General features: G+C 43.3%; 1 protein-coding gene across 1 annotated transcript; it reads right to left on the reverse strand.

The window, feature by feature from the left end:
- Window positions 1-738: 738 nt before the first annotated feature.
- LOC106562710 (very-long-chain 3-oxoacyl-CoA reductase-B) lies at window positions 739-9946 on the reverse strand. Its single transcript, XM_014127697.2, has 10 exons — window positions 9586-9946; window positions 5436-5482; window positions 4970-5045; window positions 4624-4731; window positions 4355-4419; window positions 4168-4212; window positions 3929-3963; window positions 3142-3289; window positions 2305-2454; window positions 739-1955 (listed from the first exon to the last, which is right to left on the reverse strand). The coding sequence occupies exons 1-10, from the start codon at window positions 9761-9763 to the stop codon at window positions 1848-1850; spliced, it is 960 nt and encodes a 319-aa protein (XP_013983172.2). The 5' UTR covers window positions 9764-9946; the 3' UTR covers window positions 739-1847.
- Window positions 9947-19841: the final 9895 nt, after the last annotated feature.

A 19841-nucleotide genomic window follows, 5' to 3' on the forward strand; every position in this document is an offset into this window, starting at 1 on the left:
CTGCACCTATCCGGTGTAAGTGAAAATAAAATATAGATTTTTTTTAAATGATGAGAACGAACTAGACCGGTAATTAAGAATGCAAGAAACAAGTACACCTCACACAACACAAAGGCCTGTCTGATGTGTGTGGGCTGCTTTCCCACTTATGACCCAGATGGCCTTGGGCATGTGTGCGTGTGTGCATAGTTCCCAGGTCTCCGACAGAGACAGCATAATGACATATGGACACGCAGAGTCTCAAGCTGCAGTCATGACATTGCAACTACGTCATTCTTGTCATCTTTTTAATTATTCCATATGTCACACTGTTGTAACTGCTGTATGGAGCTTCAGTTAGTCCATAAGGAAAGCCCCGTCTCTGCTGTATGGAGCTTCAGTTACATTCCGTAAGGAAAGCCCAGTCTCTGCTGTATGGAGCTTCAGTTACAGTCCATAAGGAAAGCCCCGTTTCTGAGGTATGGAGCTTCAGTTAGCGTCCATAAGGAAAGCCCAGTCTCTGGAAGAGACACAGATCAGATGATATCCACAGTGAACTCCCGTCACCTCAAATCTCAACATCCATTTGAAGACTGTTGAGACTGGAGAGGAAGTGCTATTCAAAAATGACCACTTTAAATTGAACAGAAGTAGGGAATTAATCAGCCAGCATCTCTTATGTGAAGACCACATGAGGGAATACATGGTTGAACAGTGTTTTATTGAGGTGACCGTGACAGACCAGGAATATACCAGATAGATGGTTGAACAGTGTTTTATTGATGCGAGCGTGACAGACCGGGAAAATTCACGAGCTCTCAACCAAACCTTACAATTCTCACAATGTTAAAGACCTTGTTACCTAAATGTATCAAATGCAAAGCTTTCATTAACACAACCAAATAACAGAAGACAATATTAATGTGTCACCTTGGTGAGCTCATGGAGAAAGATGAGTGGCATTATGTTGTACAATGAAACGCTTAGAGTTCAAAAAACAGACAGCGTGTTAAGAAACATCTGTTAACGGACCACTGACTGCTTGATAGAAAGTAACGAGAACAAAACAGTTGGACAAGACATTTGGTTCAACAGTAAATGGCCTGAACTGTTAAACAGCTTGTATCTACTTTTCTTTTGTTGAGACACTGCCTTGATGACCAGAGAACAGCTTGTAAGTTGAGTCCCTTCTGTATTGAAGACCAACCAGTCAGTTCAAACACGACTGGGCTAACTCAACCCATTCCCTAGTTTCTGGTGTGTTAACTACCTACCATACCGACATGCTAGCAGACAACCTTCAATACATCCAGTATTCAAAAAGGAACTGTTCCGTTAACTGTCTCCTTATCCTCCCTTTTGTAGGTTCATTAATACATGATTTGTACACAACAACCTTTTCATTGTAAAGCAATCCAGGGAGAACATTTATTTTCCTGCCCTTTGCCAATTGAGAGTTTCAGAATGACTCAAATCCATTTCTTTCAATATTTGGTTTTGCTGAGTTCAACACGACGCCAACAATAAAACATTGAAGGAATAAGTCGCAACTAGTATTGTTTTTTTAAGTGGTAGCTCACAAGCACAGCTCCTAATACCTGTCCATAAGGGGGAAAAAAAATGCAGTTTAATTGAACTTAGTGCATTATGTTTAAGTGCCTTGTCAATGTTTCAACTCCAGGACGTTCCTCCATAGAAATGATTACCCAAGCCAGAACACAGTAGACTAAATGCAACGCACACTAGCAGCTTGCCAGCCCTGTCCTTGGTCCGTGAGGGGTATGCAAGAATGGAGCAGGTAGATTCAGGTTGGTCCCCTCTGTCCATACCTGCCCCTCCTTCCCCTGATAGTGTCTCTAGCCCTGTTTCTAGCCCTGTTTCTGTTTCTTCAGGTAGCGTGAGCGCATCCCCAGGTGTAACCCCATGATGTAGCGGTTCAGGAGCCTGGCAGGGCACAGCACAGTGGTCAGCCAGCCCTGAGGAAACAAATACCATTATCACTAAACTGGTCTGGGAATCCATGTCTGTTATTTTCATCGTTTTCATGGTTAATGTCATAATTAGTTGGGTATTTACAGTCTAAATTCATTACTATTAACTTGCATCAAGACACTTGCCACTTGAATAGTTCTGCATTTGCAAAAGCATGAGAGCGTCAAGCAATGATCATTTGTAGCCAACTGTCAGGGAAGAATCCTCGTAAACTGATGAGGTAGAATCTGGTGTAACCTGACATGTAGCTACTTGTTCAACCTTGTGATAAAAACGGTCATCCTGAACCCTAAAAATGGACAGTGAAGTATGGCATCGTTAGCCTGTCCCTACCATGACTGCGTGAGGCAGGTAGCCGTTGGTCTGGCTCTGCAGCCCCACCGTGTTGAGCTCCGCGGCCACATAGCGGGCAGGGTTGGGCTTGTCCAGTGTGGCCCGCCGGATCTTACTCAGCTTGGTGGCCACGAAGAACGGCAGGACACTCTGGGGAGGAGAAACAACTGTTAGTCAAATTTACATGGATGTTCCCTCACTGGTTTGAAAACAAACTCCGACAGCTAAATATGACCAAGCTTGTCCCCCGGGAGAGACAGTATGGCTGACGTGTTAGGGATAACATTATGGGGCTTTCTGGGGGGGGGGGTTGAAACAAATGTATATAAACCCTGGATTGCTGATGCTATGTATTGGCCATTGAGAGGCTTTGAAGTCACCGATCGGCCATATTGGCACTCCCCAGTAGATCAGTCCTCCATAGGAATGGATGGAATTATACAGCATTTCAAAATTACATGCATTTAAGTATTTTCTGTTGTCGTGGGGACAGCAACATAACTCATCAATACAATTTATTTACCTCACATAATTTAAAAATATGCATTAAGCTGTCTAACAGAATAAATGTGGCAAAAACAAATGTAGACATTAATACATGCATTTCTATAGCTTCCAAAATATATTTTACAATGCTGGGGGAGAGCCAAGATGAAGGCACGGTGGCTTCAACACAATGTTGGAGGGGGAGAGCCAAGATGGAGGCACGGTGGCTTCAACACAATGTTGGAGGGGAGAGACAAGATGGAGGCACGGTGGCTTCAACACAGCACCCTCTATTAGTCATCTAGTGGATATACAAATCATTGATTAAAACATGTCAGTCTTCAGTCTCACCTGGATGAGGATCCCTTTGCTCTTGTACTCAGCCTCCAGCCCCCGGGAGAAGAAGTCCACAAAAGCCTTGGAGGCAGAGTAGACCGTGAGGAGGGGACAAGGGTACATCCCACTGGCAGAAGAGATGTTGAGGACGGCCCCCTTTTTCCTGAAACGGGTGACACGCAATCTGATGTTTAGGGCTCTGAGACACCACACTAACCTCTGGTCAGACCACCCCCCCCTCCCACCCCTCCCCCAACCTCTGGTCAGACCACCCCCCCTCCCCCCAACCTCTGGTCAGACCAACCCCCCCAACCTCTGGTCAGACCAACCCCCCCCCCAACCTCTGGTCAGACCACCCCCCCCCCGACCAGAGCGGCTCTACTAGCCGACAACCATTCCCTCCCTGAGAAGCCCAGATACCTTCACCCCCGCCGCCGTCCCTCCCTGGAAACCCCAGATACCGTCACCCCCGCCCCTCCCTGGAAACCCCAGATACCGTCACCCCCGCCGCCGTCCCTCCCTGGAAACCCCAGATACCGTCACCCCCGCCGCCGTCCCTCCCTGGAAACCCCAGATACCGTCACCCCCGCCGCCGTCCCTCCCTGGAAACCCCAGATACCGTCACCCCCGCCGCCGTCCCTCCCTGGAAACCCCAGATACCGTCACCCCCGCCGCCGTCCCTCCCTGGAAACCCCAGATACCGTCACCCCCGCCGCCGTCCCTCCCTGGAAACCCCAGATACCGTCACCCCCGCCGCCGTCCCTCCCTGGAAACCCCAGATACCGTCACCCCCTCCACTTACCTCTCTACCATCCCAGGTAACACCATACGGGTCATCTGCATAAAGAGAGAGAGGGATTGTGGGCTTTGGGCTGGGAACCAATCCTCTGCCTCATCCCTTACATGGCAGACAGTGTGTGTATGCATGTATGTGCGCGCTCATTGTAGTGTGTGACATAAGGAGAAAAAAAAAATGGACTTCATTAATCAAAATGTTGATTAGTATATTACTGGGCTTCCATTCCCATAATGATTACTGACCTGGCAAACAGACGTGATGTTGATGTTCACCATTGTGTCGATGAACTGCAAGGGCAGAATAAAACAATGATTTAGTTCTGGGTTCATCTCTGAGGTGTAATTATTTCATAGAACAGCATGTGTGAAATAAGTCATCTTGGTACACAATAGATAGTAAGTGAACAATCACAAGGCCATTCAGACTCACACTATCCAGGTTGGGAACTTTGAGGAAGAATTCCGGATAGGAGTAGGACATTCCCACATTATTTACTAGGGATAAAAGCCATATAGAACACAGTCAGGACTGTCAAATACAACATCATTTAAGGGAATGAAAGAAGTGATCAACACATGCCTCTCTGCACTTGATTTAACTCCTAACCAAAGAGGGGCAGCAGCGTTTTAAAAGAGGACCACACCATCTGAATGATTCCCAAAAAAACAACTCACTGTCGTGGACTGCCTCTCACTTACCCAGAACGCCAACCTCTAGCCCGGTAAGTCCAGCTTCAATCTTGGGATATATGTCCGTCGCACTGAAGTCTGCAGCAATGGATTTGGTCTCAACGCCATATTTGCTCTCTAGGAGGGAAGACTCAGTTACTGTAACATTAAAAAGGTACTGAAACAACGAACAGTGAGCTTTAGGGAGTGAGATTGTAGTGGACTCATCTGTGAAGATGTGGGAGCTCAGATGTCAATACACCATAGTGACCAGCAGAGGGACCCATCACATAAGACAACTGGAGAATGAGTCATTCTCCTCTAGTCCAGGGTTTCCCCCATCCCTAATGAACATGCCCCAGGTGTAACTACTCACCGATGGACTTGGCCACATCATCCAGTTTCTCCTGGGTGCGGCTGATTAGCACAATGGAAAATCCCCTCCGAGCCAGCTGTGGAGACAGACAGAAACCAACACTCAACATGGACACAGACCTTCTTTAAGACCGGCCATTAAAGAGGGTCTAACATGCAACACTACCACACACACTGCACTCAGATCCATGACCTAAATCAACAATGAAAAGGACAGCAGGGCATTTATCATGGCTGTCAACTGATGGGGAAGTCCCTTGAAAAAAATGACTATTTTTGAATTAATTCTTCCCTGGCTATGCAGCATAAATCCCTTAGCGCTTGCTCACAAAAGGCAAACCTTTGAGTGTGTGTGTCACCATCACTACTCTGACCTCCTGGTTAAACCCCCCTCTCTGATGAGTCACTCACTTTGGTTTTCCCGTGAAGGGGCCTGAAATGTCTGAAACCCCGGGAATCGATCTTACCTCCTCCGCATAGGCTTTCCCGATTCCATCCGTGGCTCCTGTCACAACTATGGGGGAAGACGAACGAGGAGAGGGGGTGTATTAGTCAAGGGTAAACAAAAACACACCGACACTGCTCACAAAACTGACCCAGAAATAAATAAATAACTACATTAAAAGCAGAAGCTAACACTGATCCCATTCTAGTCAATAGGTCAAACATGCCTGTGTGTCAAGCAGTACTGAGTTCTCATCAGACCTGGATGAAACACATTTATACAGATACTTAAATGCTGATGTATCGAAAAATGATATGCCACATGAAAATGATTACATTAACAATGCATTCTGTGTCCTTGCACTGCTACCTGTGGTTCTGTCATTTAAGTGAGCGAGAAGGGAGGGAGAGAGAATATTGATGGAAAAGACATGAAGATGACTATGGTGATGCAGGTACTGAGACGGAGGGGAAGGGTACAGTAGGACATGGGGAGAGGACAGGCTCCGCGGCATTCCTCTGCCACCCCGGGTCAGGCAGCCTGGCACTGCAGAGACAGCAGTAGCTATATTTAGCCTTTACTGGCTGTCAGTGGGCTCTGTTCTCCACCCCTCCTTCACTAGACCCAACTCTCCACCCCTCCTTCACTAGACCCAACTCTCCACCCCTCCCCTCCTTCACTAGACCCAACTCTCCACCCCTCCCCTCCTTCACTAGACCCAACTCTCCACCCCTCCCCTCCTTCACTAGACCCAACTCTCCACCCCTCCCCTCCTTCACTAGACCCAACTCTCCACCCCTCCCCTCCTTCACTAGACCCAACTCTCCACCGCTGATGCCTTAAAGCAGTGGAAGACGAGAAGCAGCCAGGCATTCACTGGGGAGGGACCAGAATGGAGGGAGGGAGAACAGAAAGGAGGGAGGGTAGAGCTAAAATTACAACAGAGTGATTGAACACAGCGAGAGGGGGGGTCCATATGGGTGACAGGGGAAGCTTCCGCTGGTTGTTTTAAGCAGTTTTAAGAATGAAACTCATCGTTGAGCGGAAGGCATGTTCTTTCCATTTACTCAAAATAAAAATAAGTGTTCATTTGAAGAGACGCCATCATAAATATATGCTAGGTCAGGGAAGATGGTAAAATAATCTACTCATAGGACCCATCCTAGATGGGCTTGAATGGCATCCTTCAACATCCTCATACATCTTGAAATGATCAAGAAATGAAGATTGTTGTAAAAATGTTAGTGCTTCTCGGCCAGACAGCGGTGCTTCTGCTGCTGAATATTCTGAGCTAAAAAAAGAAGTGCAGGTTTAAAATAGCAGAAGGCTGCAGCCTCGTCTAGCACAGTTGCTGCACAGAATAGCAACGAGCTGCTGCTCCCAGCGGTTTCTCTCACCTCAGCATTCCTTGACCCATCACTCCTCTTACTTATGGACAGTTGGAAACAGGTTATACATCTGTTTTACTTTTTTGCAAACAATTTCATGGCTCCCCCCTGGTTCTATAGTCTTAAATGTGTTGGCTACCTATAGACATTGAACATTATCCACACGGACCTCATCGTCTCCTGGCCTGCATTTAGTGATGCCACCTCTTAGCAACGGATGCAAGGTGGAGGAACTGTGATGAAATGGCAAAATATCAAAAATTGCTATGTTTTTTTCCACATCCTGTCCCAGTTATGGTGGAAAGCTCATGACTCAGCCCACATTTGCAAACATGCAGTTGATAAAGTGGGAAATATTTATTAACATCCCAACTTTCAGCAATTATTTCTAAATAATGATTTACAAATGCAAATTGGCAAAGATTACTCTTCTAAAGCATATTTGTTTTTAGTCAATTGTAATACATGCTAGGATTTTTTTTAAACTTTTGTTTCATTTTTGTTCCAAAAGATCCCCCTTCCTGTCCTACTTGAAGCAGGCAGAAGAACACCGGTGTGGAATGTAACAACGTGTGGCAGTACATGACCTGAGAACGACCTCCTTCAGCCAATGACAGAGTGGTCCACTTCTTGTTACCAGTGTCCAACATTCTGTTAACCACACCAGAAATAACTCAAGAGCCAATGCATTTCAATAAAGGACTTGACAATATGATTTTATGACAAGCTAAATAACCATGGTGTAGATACAGAGCAGGTGTCGTGACAAAGAGACAGGCAGGAGGAGGGGGGAAGCTCAGAACAGGATGAAGAAGGGGTAAGAGGCATGAATGCACAGAAAGATAGTGAATATAGGCCTTTATGAATGGGAGGAGGGGTTAGAGATATGGACCCTGTGTTATGTGATGCTGCTCCACACACTGCCAGCAGTAAAGTGGAATTGAAACAGAATACTCTGAATCCACAGCCGCATTTATGAATGGCTCTAGTCTCCTTACATCAGGCCATTCTCTCAATCACCTCTGCTTCAGTGAGCGAGGGGGGAAGCTGTACAATAGCTATTCACAGTTTCTAAATAAGCTACATACAACGCATGTCAAAATTGGTTGAACTGTCCCCACATTTATAATTTCCCGTTGCTGCAAACATGAGCAAACCTGTACTTAAAATCAGCAGAACAGGATAAGGCTGATATTCAGCAGGCCTTGGCAGCTAGCCTGAAATCCAGACACGTTTGGTGTTAACATACCATTCCTTGTACTCCGTGTCACATGCCAAACACAGAAGTTTTGACGTGCTTTAATTTACAGGGGTTTATTTTTCATTTCAAATGGGATTTCGATGATGTAAAAACTTCCTGGAGCCAGTCCACTTCTGGGTGCGATAGCCGCAGCTGTGTTTTGCAGTCACATGGTCAAAGCCTGCCCTAACCTGGTGTTTACACTTCAAAGATGGATGGACTCAAATATAATAATTCACTGGGTGCTTATACTTGTCCTATTTCACACATGTACAAGTGTGTATTAATACACATGTGAATTTGAAATGTGTTTTGCATATCCCACTCTCCGAGACACCCTTGGAGAGTAGGGTCACAACCAGGGTCTACCATAATAAACAGTAACCCTGGAACAATTAGGGTTAGGTGCCTTGCTCAAGGGCACATTAACAGATTGTTCACCTTGTCGGCTCAGGGATTCGAACTAGGGACCTTTCAGTTACTCGCTCTAAGCGCAAGGCTACCTGCCACCCCAGATGTAGTCATCCTGATGTGGTAACCCTGAATAGATGACTGGCCTTGCCCGAGCAATAATGTTGGGTAAACATTAATGTAGCCTATCACTCACTTCTGTGAGGAAAGGCAGACTCATGTCATTCCTACGCAATACTGATGTGTTGTCTACAAACCAGAGGCCACTGTGGGTTCCAAAGGACAATAGGGCTGGCCAGCCTTTCCCCTATATGCATTAAGCAGTGAACTCCCCAAATGTACAGTAATATTCCAAAAGTATTTCTCAGGATGGTAAAACTAATATATATATGATCATTGAGAACTAGCCATCACCAAAATAAAAACTAGACAGTCAGGGAGATTGGCATTGGGCTCCCATTGATTTAGTTATAACGTTTGAGTCACTGACAACATAAGAACAAGACAGAAACGGTAGCAAGTTGGGTAGAATTGCAGGAAATCCCTTTAACCGCACATTTGTCTCTATGGCCCAGAGGGCTTCTAAATCTGTGGTCCCCACACTAACTTTGCCACCCCTGCATAAAAATCCTAGGGGAAACACTAAATGTATTCTACTAGCTACAATATCCTCCTGGCAGCTAGCACAACTAAATGTATTCTACTAGCTACAATATCCTACTGACAGCTAGCACAACTAAATGTATTCTAATAGCTACAATATCCTACTGATTGCTAGGAGAAGATTTTCTGATTCACACTATAAACTGAACCATATTGTACTGGGTCGAGGGTGACTGATTTAAGTACAGGCAGGGCTAACTCACTACTAGTTCTCAAACACTAGGCAGCATCCTGACCTCACCCTACAGTCTTAAGCTATTAGCCTTGCTGGCTCATGTGAACTACAATTCATACAGCGGTTTAACGTTTAGAAACGTCAATCTTCGCTTGAGATACGGCTTTCGAAACATATGGCCATTATATTTTATCAGCGACAAAATAAACCTTTACAGAAAAAAGCAGTCCATAAAGCAAATGGTGAGGTCATGCAAACCTGATCTTTATATAAATATTGCTTGTTAGCTACTCACCTGCCCATTTTCCGAGTTTAGCAGGTGATACCACCCGTCCATTTCCCAGCACCCAAACTCTAAACCCTGACAGCAAACGATATACGGAGCACACTGAGAAATAGGCCGCAGTCAACGCGCCAATCCAGAAGAGCGGAGTCTCCACCGCCCGTAGTAAAGTCTCTTCAGTTGACGACATGATATTTGCACAACGCACACGGCTTTCACAACTAATTTGTGAATTCAAATGTATGGATATACAAATTGCTGTCTACAATACATGCATCTATCGCAAAAGCTTCTTTCACATAGTGCAACCAGTAATTTTGAGCTCATGCTTTTATATTTGGCTTACTTCCGCGTCTGACATTTCCGCATTCACTGGTTTGCAGCACTGATTTGTTGAGGTTGGAATCTGTCAAAACATGCTCCTTTTCGATTCGTTTATATTTGCGTCAATTCGTAGAGCAGCAACGACATGTGTATCGACAGCCATTCTCATTATTATAATTTTTATCTTCATGGACAAGGAAGGCGGGACCAACACTTTCATAATATCTGACTGGATGAATATTTATGACACCAGATTTTCCCATTTCTGATTGGTTTGTGCTGTAATTATTGTCCAAAGTAACAAACAGGACTCGGATTATTGATGGGATTATTTCACTAGATCTGGCGAACCCTGTATATAGTTTTCATTGTTGTCTGTGTTCTAGGTTCTGTTTTTTTTGTATTAATAAAACAAATAATATACAGTAGCAGTCAAAAGTTTGGACACACCTACTCATTCAAGGGTTTTTCTTTATTTTTACAGTTTTTATACATTGTATAACAATAGTGAAGACATCAAAACTATGAAATAACACATATGGAATTATAAATTAACTAAAAAACTGTTAAACAAATCAAAATATATTTTAGATTTTAGATTCTTCAAAGTAGCCACCCTTTGCCTTGATGACAACTTTGCACACTCTTGGCATTCTCTCAACCAGCTTCACCTGGAATACTTATCCAACGGTATTAAAGGAGTTCCCACACATGCTGAGCACTTGTTGGCTGCTTTTCCTTCACTCTGCGGTCCAACTCATCCCAAACCATCTCAATTGTGTTGAGGTCAGGTGATTGTGGAGGCCAGGTTATCTGATGCAGCACTCCATCACTCTCCTTCTTGGTCAAATAGCCCTTACACAGCATAGAGGTATGTTGGGTCATTGTCCAGTTAAAAAACGAATGATAGTCCCACTAAGCGCAAACCAGATGGGATGGTGTATCGCTGCAGAGTGCTGTGGTAGCCATGCTGGTTAAGTGTGCCTTGAATTCTAAATAAATCACTGACAGTGTCACCGGCAAAGCACCCCCATACCATCACACCTCCTCCTCCGTGCTTCACGGTGGAAACCACATATGCAGAGAGCATCCGTTCACCTACTCTGCATCTCACAAAGACATGGCGGTTGGAACCAAAAACCTTGGAACCAAAAAACTTGGACTCATCAGACCAAAGGACAGATTTCGACTGGTCTAATGTCCATTGTTCATGTTTCTTGGCCCAAGCAAGTCTCTTCTTCTTATTGGTGTCCTTTAGTGGTGATCTCTTTGCAGCAATTTGACCATGAAGGCCTGATTTACGCAGTGTCCTCTGAACAATTGATGTTGAGATGTGTCTGTTACTTGAACTCTGTGAAGCATATATTTGGGCTGCAATTTCCTAGGCTGGTAACTCTAATGAATTTATCCTCTGCAGCAGAGGTAACTCTGGGTCTTCCTTTCCTGTGGTGGATTTATGAGAGAAAGGTTTCATGATAGCGCTTGATGGTTTTTGCGACTGCACTTGAAGAAACTTTCAAAGTTCTTGAAAAAAAATCAGAATTGACTGGCCTTCATGTCTTAAAGTAATGTTGGATTGACTGTCTTTTCTCTTTGCTTATTTGAGCTGTTATTGCCATAATATGGACTTGGTCTTTTACCAAATAGGGCTATCTTCTGTTTAACACCCATACTTTGTCACAACACAACTGATTGGCTCAAATGCATTAAGAAGGAAAGAAATCCACAAATTAACTTTTAACAAGGCACACCTGTTAATTGAAATGCATTCCATGAAGCTGTCGTCAAGGCAAAGGGTGTCTACTTTGAAGAATCTAAATTATAAAATATATTTAGATTTGTTTAACCATTTTATGGTTACTACATGATTCCAAATGTGTTATTTCATATTTTTGATGTCTTCACTATTATTCTACAGTGTAGAAAATAGTACAAATAATGGAAAACCCAGGAATGAGTAGGTGTGTCCAAACTTTTGGCTGGTACTGTGTCAATATATTATTATTATTATTACTGGACTCTGCAGTGGAGTCAAATTCTTCTGCTTGCACATCACTGACAACCTGAAATGGTCCCTTCACACAGACAGTGTGGTGAAAAACAACAGCACCTCTTCAACCTAAGGAGGCTGATGAAATTCAGCTTGGCCCCCAAGACCCTCACAAACTTTTACAGATGCACCATTGAGAGCATCCTGTCAGGCTGTATCACCACCTGGTTCAGCAATTGCACTGTTCACAAACCGCAGGGGTCTCCGGAGGGTTTTGCAGTCAGCCCAAAGCATCATCAGGGGCACACTGCCTTACCTCCAGGACATCTACAGCACCCGGTGTCACAGGAAGGCCAAGATGGACACCAGCCAACCGAGCCACGGCCTGTTCACCCTGCTACCATTTAGAAGGTCGGAGACAGTACAGTACAGTTGCAGCAAAGCTGGGACCGAGAGACTGATAAACACCTTCTATCTCCAGGCCATCAGAATGTTAAACAGTCTCTACTAGCTAGCCTCCACCCAGTACACTGCCCGGAACCTCAGACACTGTCACTAGCCGGCTACCACCCGATACTCTACTCTGCACTTAAAGAGGCCGCTGCCCTATGTACATAGAGTCATTGAACACTGGTCACTTTAATAATGTTTACATACTGTTTACCTGCTTCATATGTGTATACTGTATTCTACACTTAGAAAAAAGGGTTACAAAAGGGTTCTTTGCGGAGGGATAGAGTTCTACAAGAACCGTTTTGATCAGAAGAACCCGCAGAAGGGTTCTTTGTAAGGCAAAGGGTTCCATCTCGAACATTTAACATCCTAAGAACCGTTTTTAGAAGAAAGGGTTCTTTGATGATTTTTTGGAAGGCAAGAAGGATTCCTTTTAAGGAAAGAAGGGTTCTACATAGAACCATAGTATTTCCCAGCATGCTCGATTGCAGGAAGACTTTCAGAATGGTTTGTTTTACTGTAATATCTGTGTTTTTGCATGTACATTGACTGGTTAATATATTTTATGCTACACAAAGATAAATAACGTACCGTTTTCTAAACTAATCCAATCTGTCGGATTTATAGCACCTGTTACTGAGATGGTTGTTCCAGTTGAGATGATTGAATGACTGCCTACCCTTGCAGTCATTCTGAATGCAGGTTGCAGGTGATTAACAATATCCTAACTCTGGTTGGATTCCAATAGGAATTGCACATCACTTTGCAAGCCATCATAATGTGACTTGCAGGCCTGATGTGGCCTGTAAACCAGGAGTTTCCTAACACCACTGTGTTAGGGTATAACTAGGCCCTCAAAGAAAGGCCTTATGATATACAGTGCATTCGGAAAGTATTTAGACCCCTTGACTTTTTCCACATTTTGTTACATTACAGCCTTATTCTAAAATTTATTAAATAAACTATTTCCCTCACCAATTTACACACAAAACCCCAGAATGACAGAGCAAAATCAGGTTTTTAGACATATTTGCAAATTTATAAAAAAATAAAAACCGAAATACCTTATTTACATAAGTATTCAGACCCTTGGCAACGAGACTTGAAATTGAGCTCAGGTGCATCCTGTTTCCATTGATCATCCTTGAGATGTTTCTACAACTTCATTGGAGTTCACCTGTGGCAAATTCAATTGATTAGACATGATTTGGAAAGGCACACACCTGTCTATAAGATTCCACAGTTGACAGTGCATGTCTGAGCATAAACCAAGCCATGAGGTTGAAGGAATTGATCATAGAGCTCTAAGAGAGGATTGTGTCGAGGCATAGATCTGGGGAAGGGTACCAAAACAATTATGCAGCATTGAAGGTCCCCAAGAACACAGTGGCCTCCATCATTCTTAAGTGGAAGAAGTTTGGAACCACCAAGTCTCTTCCTAGAGCTGGCCGCCAGGCCAAATTGAGCATTCGGGGGAGAAGGGCCTTGGTCAGGGAGGTGACCAAGAACCTGATGGTCACTCTGACAGAGCTCCAGAGTTCCTCTGTGGAGATGGGAGAACCTTCCAGAAGGACAACCATCTCTGCTGCACTTAACCAATCAGACCTTTATGGTAGAATGGCCAGATGGAAGTCACTTCTCAGTAAAAGGCACGACAGCCCGCTTAGGTGCCAAAAGGCACCTAAAGGACTCTCAGACCATGAGAAACAAGATTCTCTGGTCTGATGAAACCAAGTTTGGCCTGAATGCCAAGCGTCACGTCTGGAGTAAACCTGGCACCATGCCTACGGTGAAGCATTGTGGTGGCAGCATCATGCTGTGGGGATTTCTTTCAGAGGCAGGGACTGGGAGACTAGTCAGGATTGAGGGAAAAAATGAATGGAGCAAAGTACAGAGAAATCCTTGATGAAAACCTGCTCCAGAGCACTCAGGACCTCAGACTTGGGATTCACCTTCCAACAGAAAACCCTAAACAACCCTAAGCACATAGCCAAGACAACGCAGGAGTGGCTTCGGGACAAGTCTCTGAATGTCCTTGAGTGGCCCAGCCAGAGCCCGGACTTGAACACGATCAAACATCTATGGAAAGACCTGTGCAGCGTCGCTACCCATCCAACCTGACAGAGCTTGAGAGGATCTGCAGAGAAGAATGGGAGAAACTCCCCAAATACAGATGTGCCAAGCTTCTAGTGTCAAACCCAAGAAGCCTCAAGGCTGTAATCGCTGCCAAAGGTGTTTCAACAAAGCACTGAGTAAAGGGTCTGAATACTTATGCAAATGTGATATGTTTATTTATTTATAAATTAGCAAAAAATCCCTTTGTTATTATGGGGTATTGTGTGTAGATTGATGAGGGCGAAAAAAAACCCAATTTAATTAATTTTAGAATAAGTCTGTAATGTCACAAAATGTGGAAAAAGTCAAGGGGTCAGAATATGTTCCGAACGCACTGTATTTATTTCCATAAATAATACAATTTTAAAGGCTAATAAGGCTGGTGGAACCATTCATAGAGGGTTCTAGGAAAACCCCTCCAAAAATAAAAGCGTTCTAGGTAGAACCCTTCATAGACGGTTCTAGGAAGAACCTTCAGAAGATCAAACGGCTTTTGGTATAACCCTTCATAGACGGTTCTAGGTAGAACCATATACAGGAGGTTCTTTGAAGTACCCCACATAGAGGGTTCTAGATGAAACCTCTGCAAAGGGTTCTACCCAGAAACAAAAAGTGTTCCACTATGGGGACAAACCGAAAAACCCTGTATGGTCTTACATAGCACTTTTTTATCTAAGAGTGTAGTCATGGCTCATCCTATATAACTACTGCTATACACACCATTTCTATTCACACACTGTCCATGCTGTCTATATAAACCCTTCACATACATGTACAGTACTGTGCAAATGTTTTAGGCAGGTGTGAAAAAATGCTGTAAAGTAAGAATATTTTCAAAAATAGACATGTTAATAGATTAGATTTATCAATTAACAAAATGCAAAGTGAGTGAACTGAAGAAAAATCTACATTAAATCCATATTTGGTGTGACCACCCTTTGCCTTCAAAACAGCATCAGTTCTTCTAGGTACACTTGCACACAGTTTTTGAAGGAACTCGGCAGGTAGGTTGGCCCAAACATCTTGGAGAACTAACCACAGTTCTGTGGATTAAGGCAGCCTCAGGTGCTTCTCTCTCTTCATGTAATCCCAGACAGACTCAATGATGTTGCGATCAGGGCTCTGTGGGGGCCATACCATCACTTCCAGGACTCGTTGTTCTTCTTTACGCTGAAGATAATTCTTAATGACTTTCGCTGTATGTTTGGTGTCATTGCCATGCTGCAGAATAGATTTGGGGCCAATCAGATGCCTCCCTGATGGTATTGCATGATGGATAAGTATCTGCCTGTACTTCTCAGCATTGAGGAGACCATTAATTCTGACCAAATCCCCAAATTAATTTGCAGAAATGCAGCCCCAAACTTGCAAGGAACCTCCACCATGCTTCACTGTTGCCTGCAGACAGTCATTTGTGTACCGCTCTCCAGTCCTTCAGCAAACAAACTGCCTTCTGCTACAGCCAAATATTTCAATATTTCTAAATTTGACTCATTAGTCCAGAACACCTGCTGCCATTTCCCAGCACCCCAGTCCCTTAACGTTGCCCGTTTCTTTGTGCTTCTTCAAAAGAGCTTGGACAGCACATCTGGAAACCCCTCTCTGCCTTGAAATGTCTGCCTGGGAGAGACCTTGCTGATGCAGTATAAACTACCTTGTGTCTTGTTGCTGTGCTCAGTCTTGACTTTTGACAGTAAACTGTCTTCAGCAACCTCACCTTGTTAGCTGAGTTTGGCTGTTCCTCACCTAGTTTTGTTCATCCTACACAACTGTTTCTGTTTCAGTTAATGATTGTGCTTCAACCTACATATTGATTTGATGATCATTAGCACATGTTTGGTATAATTGTTCAATCATACAGCTGACTATATGCCTACCAAATCCCTGACTTTGTGCAAGTGTACCTAGAAGAACCGATGCTGTTTTGAAGGCAAAGGGTGGTCACACCAAATATGGATTTGATGTAGATTTTTCTTCAGTTCACTCACTTTGCATTTTGTTAATTGATAAATCTAATCTATTAACGTGTCTATTTTTTAAATCATTCTTACTTTACAGCATTTTTTCAGACCTGTCTAAAACTTTTCGACATTGCTGTATATTATTTGTATTCTGGACTCATTTTGCTATGGGGTTTTGTACTGTATATTTAAATACTGTATTCTGAACTCAGGTAATTTTGCTATGGGGTTTTGTACTGTATATTTAAATACTGTATTCTGAACTCAGGTCATTTTACTATGGGGTTTTGTACTGTATATTTAAATACTGTATTCTGAACTCAGGTCATTTTGCTATGGGGTTTTGTACTGTATATTTAAATACTGTATTCTGAACTCAGGTCATTTTGCTATGGGGTTTTATACTGTGTTTAAATACTGTATTCTGAACTCAGATATTTTTGCAATGGGGTTTTGTACTGTATATTTAGACACTGTATTCTAGACTCAGGTCATTTTGCTATGGGTTTTGTACTGTGTATTTAAATACTGTAATCTCGACATAGCTCATTCTAATATTTATACTACTGTACATTACATTTTAGTTACACTGTTTTTACACACCACATATTTATTAATATACTGGATTATTGACATAGCTTACTAATATTTCTACTGCTGTAAATATCATTGTTAGTATATCTTGTGTAGTATCATCAGGTGTATATATGTATAGATTGCTCTTGGATTACTGTTACAGTGCTATTTGGGTTGTTAATTGGATTAATTCCTGAACTTTCTTGATTTATTTTTGTTCTTTCTTTTTGTTGTTTATAAAATGGATAATTTCTGTGTTTGACATTTTACTGCGTTGTTAGGAGCTAGTGACATAAGTCTTTCGCTGCACCCACTATAAGATCTGCTCAACTGTCTTGGTGACCAATAAACATTGATTTGATTTAAAACCATTCATAAATTACTCAATAACCAGAGGGGGAAAAATACTTCAATATGTGGCATTCATAGATAAATAGGTCAATATAATATTGACAAAAGATAGTAGAGCCAGGCCTATTTCCTGGTTTAAAATGTTTTGAAAGCTTAACAAAAAGTCACCCGTAAACTATATTGTCCGTGAGCTTTCAAAGACATCTGAGCTGAATTTTACTTTTCTTAATTTTACTTTAATTAAAGATTGAAGTACTAGAAATTAATCTCAGTTTAAATCTCAGTGTGTTTGTGAGGGGGGGGGGTCACGCTGCCTGAACATCTAAGAAGCACAGGTTGAATCATAAAATGAATACAAAAGGCTTAGCATAATAAATGTATGAAGATCACATGCCAAGTGATGTTGCAGCTCTCTGGAATGTCTCATGTTGATTTACCTGCACTGAATCCTAATATATTCATAAATATATCATATACTTTATATACTTTCTCTTTTGAACAATTAAATGTGTCAAGGGACTAGATCTGCATAATAAAGCTGTTTTGTTTGTCTTTAGTTTCAACCAAAAATGAATATATATATATATATATATATATACTGCTCAAAAAAATAAAGGGAACACTAAAATAACACATCCTAGATCTGAATGAATGAAATAATCTTATTAAATACTTTTTTCTTTACATAGTTGAATGCGCTGACAACAAAATCACACAAAAATAATCAATGGAAATCCAATTTATCAACCCATGGAGGTCTGGATTTGGAGTCACACTCAAAATTAAAGTGGAAAACCACACTACAGGCTGATCCAACTTTGATGTAATGTCCTTAAAACAAGTAAAAATGAGGCTCAGTAGTGTGTGTGGCCTCCACCTGCCTGTATGACCTCCCTACAACGCCTGGGCATGCTCCTGATGAGGTGGTGGATGGTCTCCTGAGGGATCTCCCAGACCTGGACTAAAGCATCCGCCAACTCCTGGACAGTCTGTGGTGCAACGTGGCGTTGGTGGATGGAGCGAGACATGATGTCCCAGATGTGCTCAATTGGATTCAGGTCTGGGGAACAGGCGGGCCAGTCCATAGCATCAATGCCTTCCTCTTTCAGGAACTGCTGACACATTCCAGCCACATGAGGTCTAGCATTGTCTTGCATTAGGAGGAACCCAGGGACAACCGCACCAGCATATGGTCTCACAAGGGGTCTGAGGATCTCATCTCGGTACCTAATGGCAGTCAGGCTACCTCTGGTGAGCACATGGAGGGCTGTGCGGCCCCCCAAAGAAATGCCAACCCACACCATGACTGACCCACCGCCAAATCGGTCATGCTGGAGGATGTTGCAGGCAGCAGAACGTTCTCCACGGCATCTCCAGACTCTGTCACGTCTGTCACATGTGCTCAGTGTGAACCTGCTTCATCTGTGAAGAGCACAGGGCGCCAGTGGCGAATTTGCCAATCTTGGTGTTCTCTGGCAAATGCCAAACGTCCTGCACAGTGTTGGGCTGTAAGCACAACCCCCACCTGTGGACGTCGGGCCCTCATACCACCCTCATGGAGTCTGTTTCTGACCGTATGAGCAGACACATGCACATTTGTGGCCTGCTGGAGGTCATTTTGCAGGGCTCTGGCAGTGCTTCTCCTGCTCCTCCTTGTACAAAGGCGGAGATAGCGGTCCTGCTGCTGGGTTGTTGCCCTCCTACGGCCTCCTCCACGTCTCCTGATGTACTGGCCTGTCTCCTGGTAGCGCCTCCATGCTCTGGACACTACGCTGACAGACACAGCAAACCTTCTTGCCACAGCTCGCATTGATGTGCCATCCTGGATGAGCTGCACTACCTGAGCCACTTGTGTGGGTTGTAGACTCCGTCTCATGCTACCACTAGAGTGAAAGCATCGCCAGCATTCAAAAGTGACCAAAACATCAGCCAGGAAGCATAGGAACTGAGAAGTGGTCTGTGGTCACCACCTGCCGAATCACTCCTTTATTGGGGGTGTCTTGCTAATTGCCTATAATTTCCACCTGTTGTCTATTCCATTTGCACAACAGCATGTGAAATTTATTGTCAATCAGTTTTGCTTCCTAAGTGGACAGTTTGATTTCACAGAAGTGTGATTGACTTGGAGTTACATTGTGTTGTTTAAGTGTTCCCTTTATTTTTTTGAGCAGTATATATATATATATTATTTCAGCACCACATCTTAACCGACAGCTCCCTTGCATTGTTGCTCCCCTCGCTTCCCTCAATATCACTTGTAGTGAGTTGTTGTGATACTACTCTCACCTATATCTGATTTTAAATACATCACGTCGCTTAATTGAGGTTATAGCCTATATCCGAACTTTATCTCCCTCTAAACACTGCCAACAGACATGTCCTTCAGTAAAGTAAAATCTAAGTGGGTGAAATAATAAATATCTTATTTTATCTCCACTACAAACACCGATGATTTACGTGAAATATTTTCTACTTAAAATTTCTAAAGCACATAGACT

This window comes from Salmo salar, chromosome ssa11 (genome assembly GCF_905237065.1).
Source record: "Salmo salar chromosome ssa11, Ssal_v3.1, whole genome shotgun sequence".
Taxonomy (NCBI): Eukaryota; Metazoa; Chordata; class Actinopteri; order Salmoniformes; family Salmonidae; genus Salmo; species Salmo salar.

Coding starts and splice junctions, on each gene's coding strand:
- LOC106562710 (XM_014127697.2), bottom strand. CDS start 9,763: ATGTCGTCAACTGAAGAGACTTTACTACGGGCGGTGGAGACTCCGCTC. Junction 5,483..9,585: donor TAAACTCGGAAAATGGGCAG/GTGAGTAGCTAA, acceptor CTTCCCCCATAG/TTGTGACAGGAGCCACGGAT. Junction 4,420..4,623: donor GCTAGAGGTTGGCGTTCTGG/GTAAGTGAGAGG, acceptor TTTTATCCCTAG/TAAATAATGTGGGAATGTCC.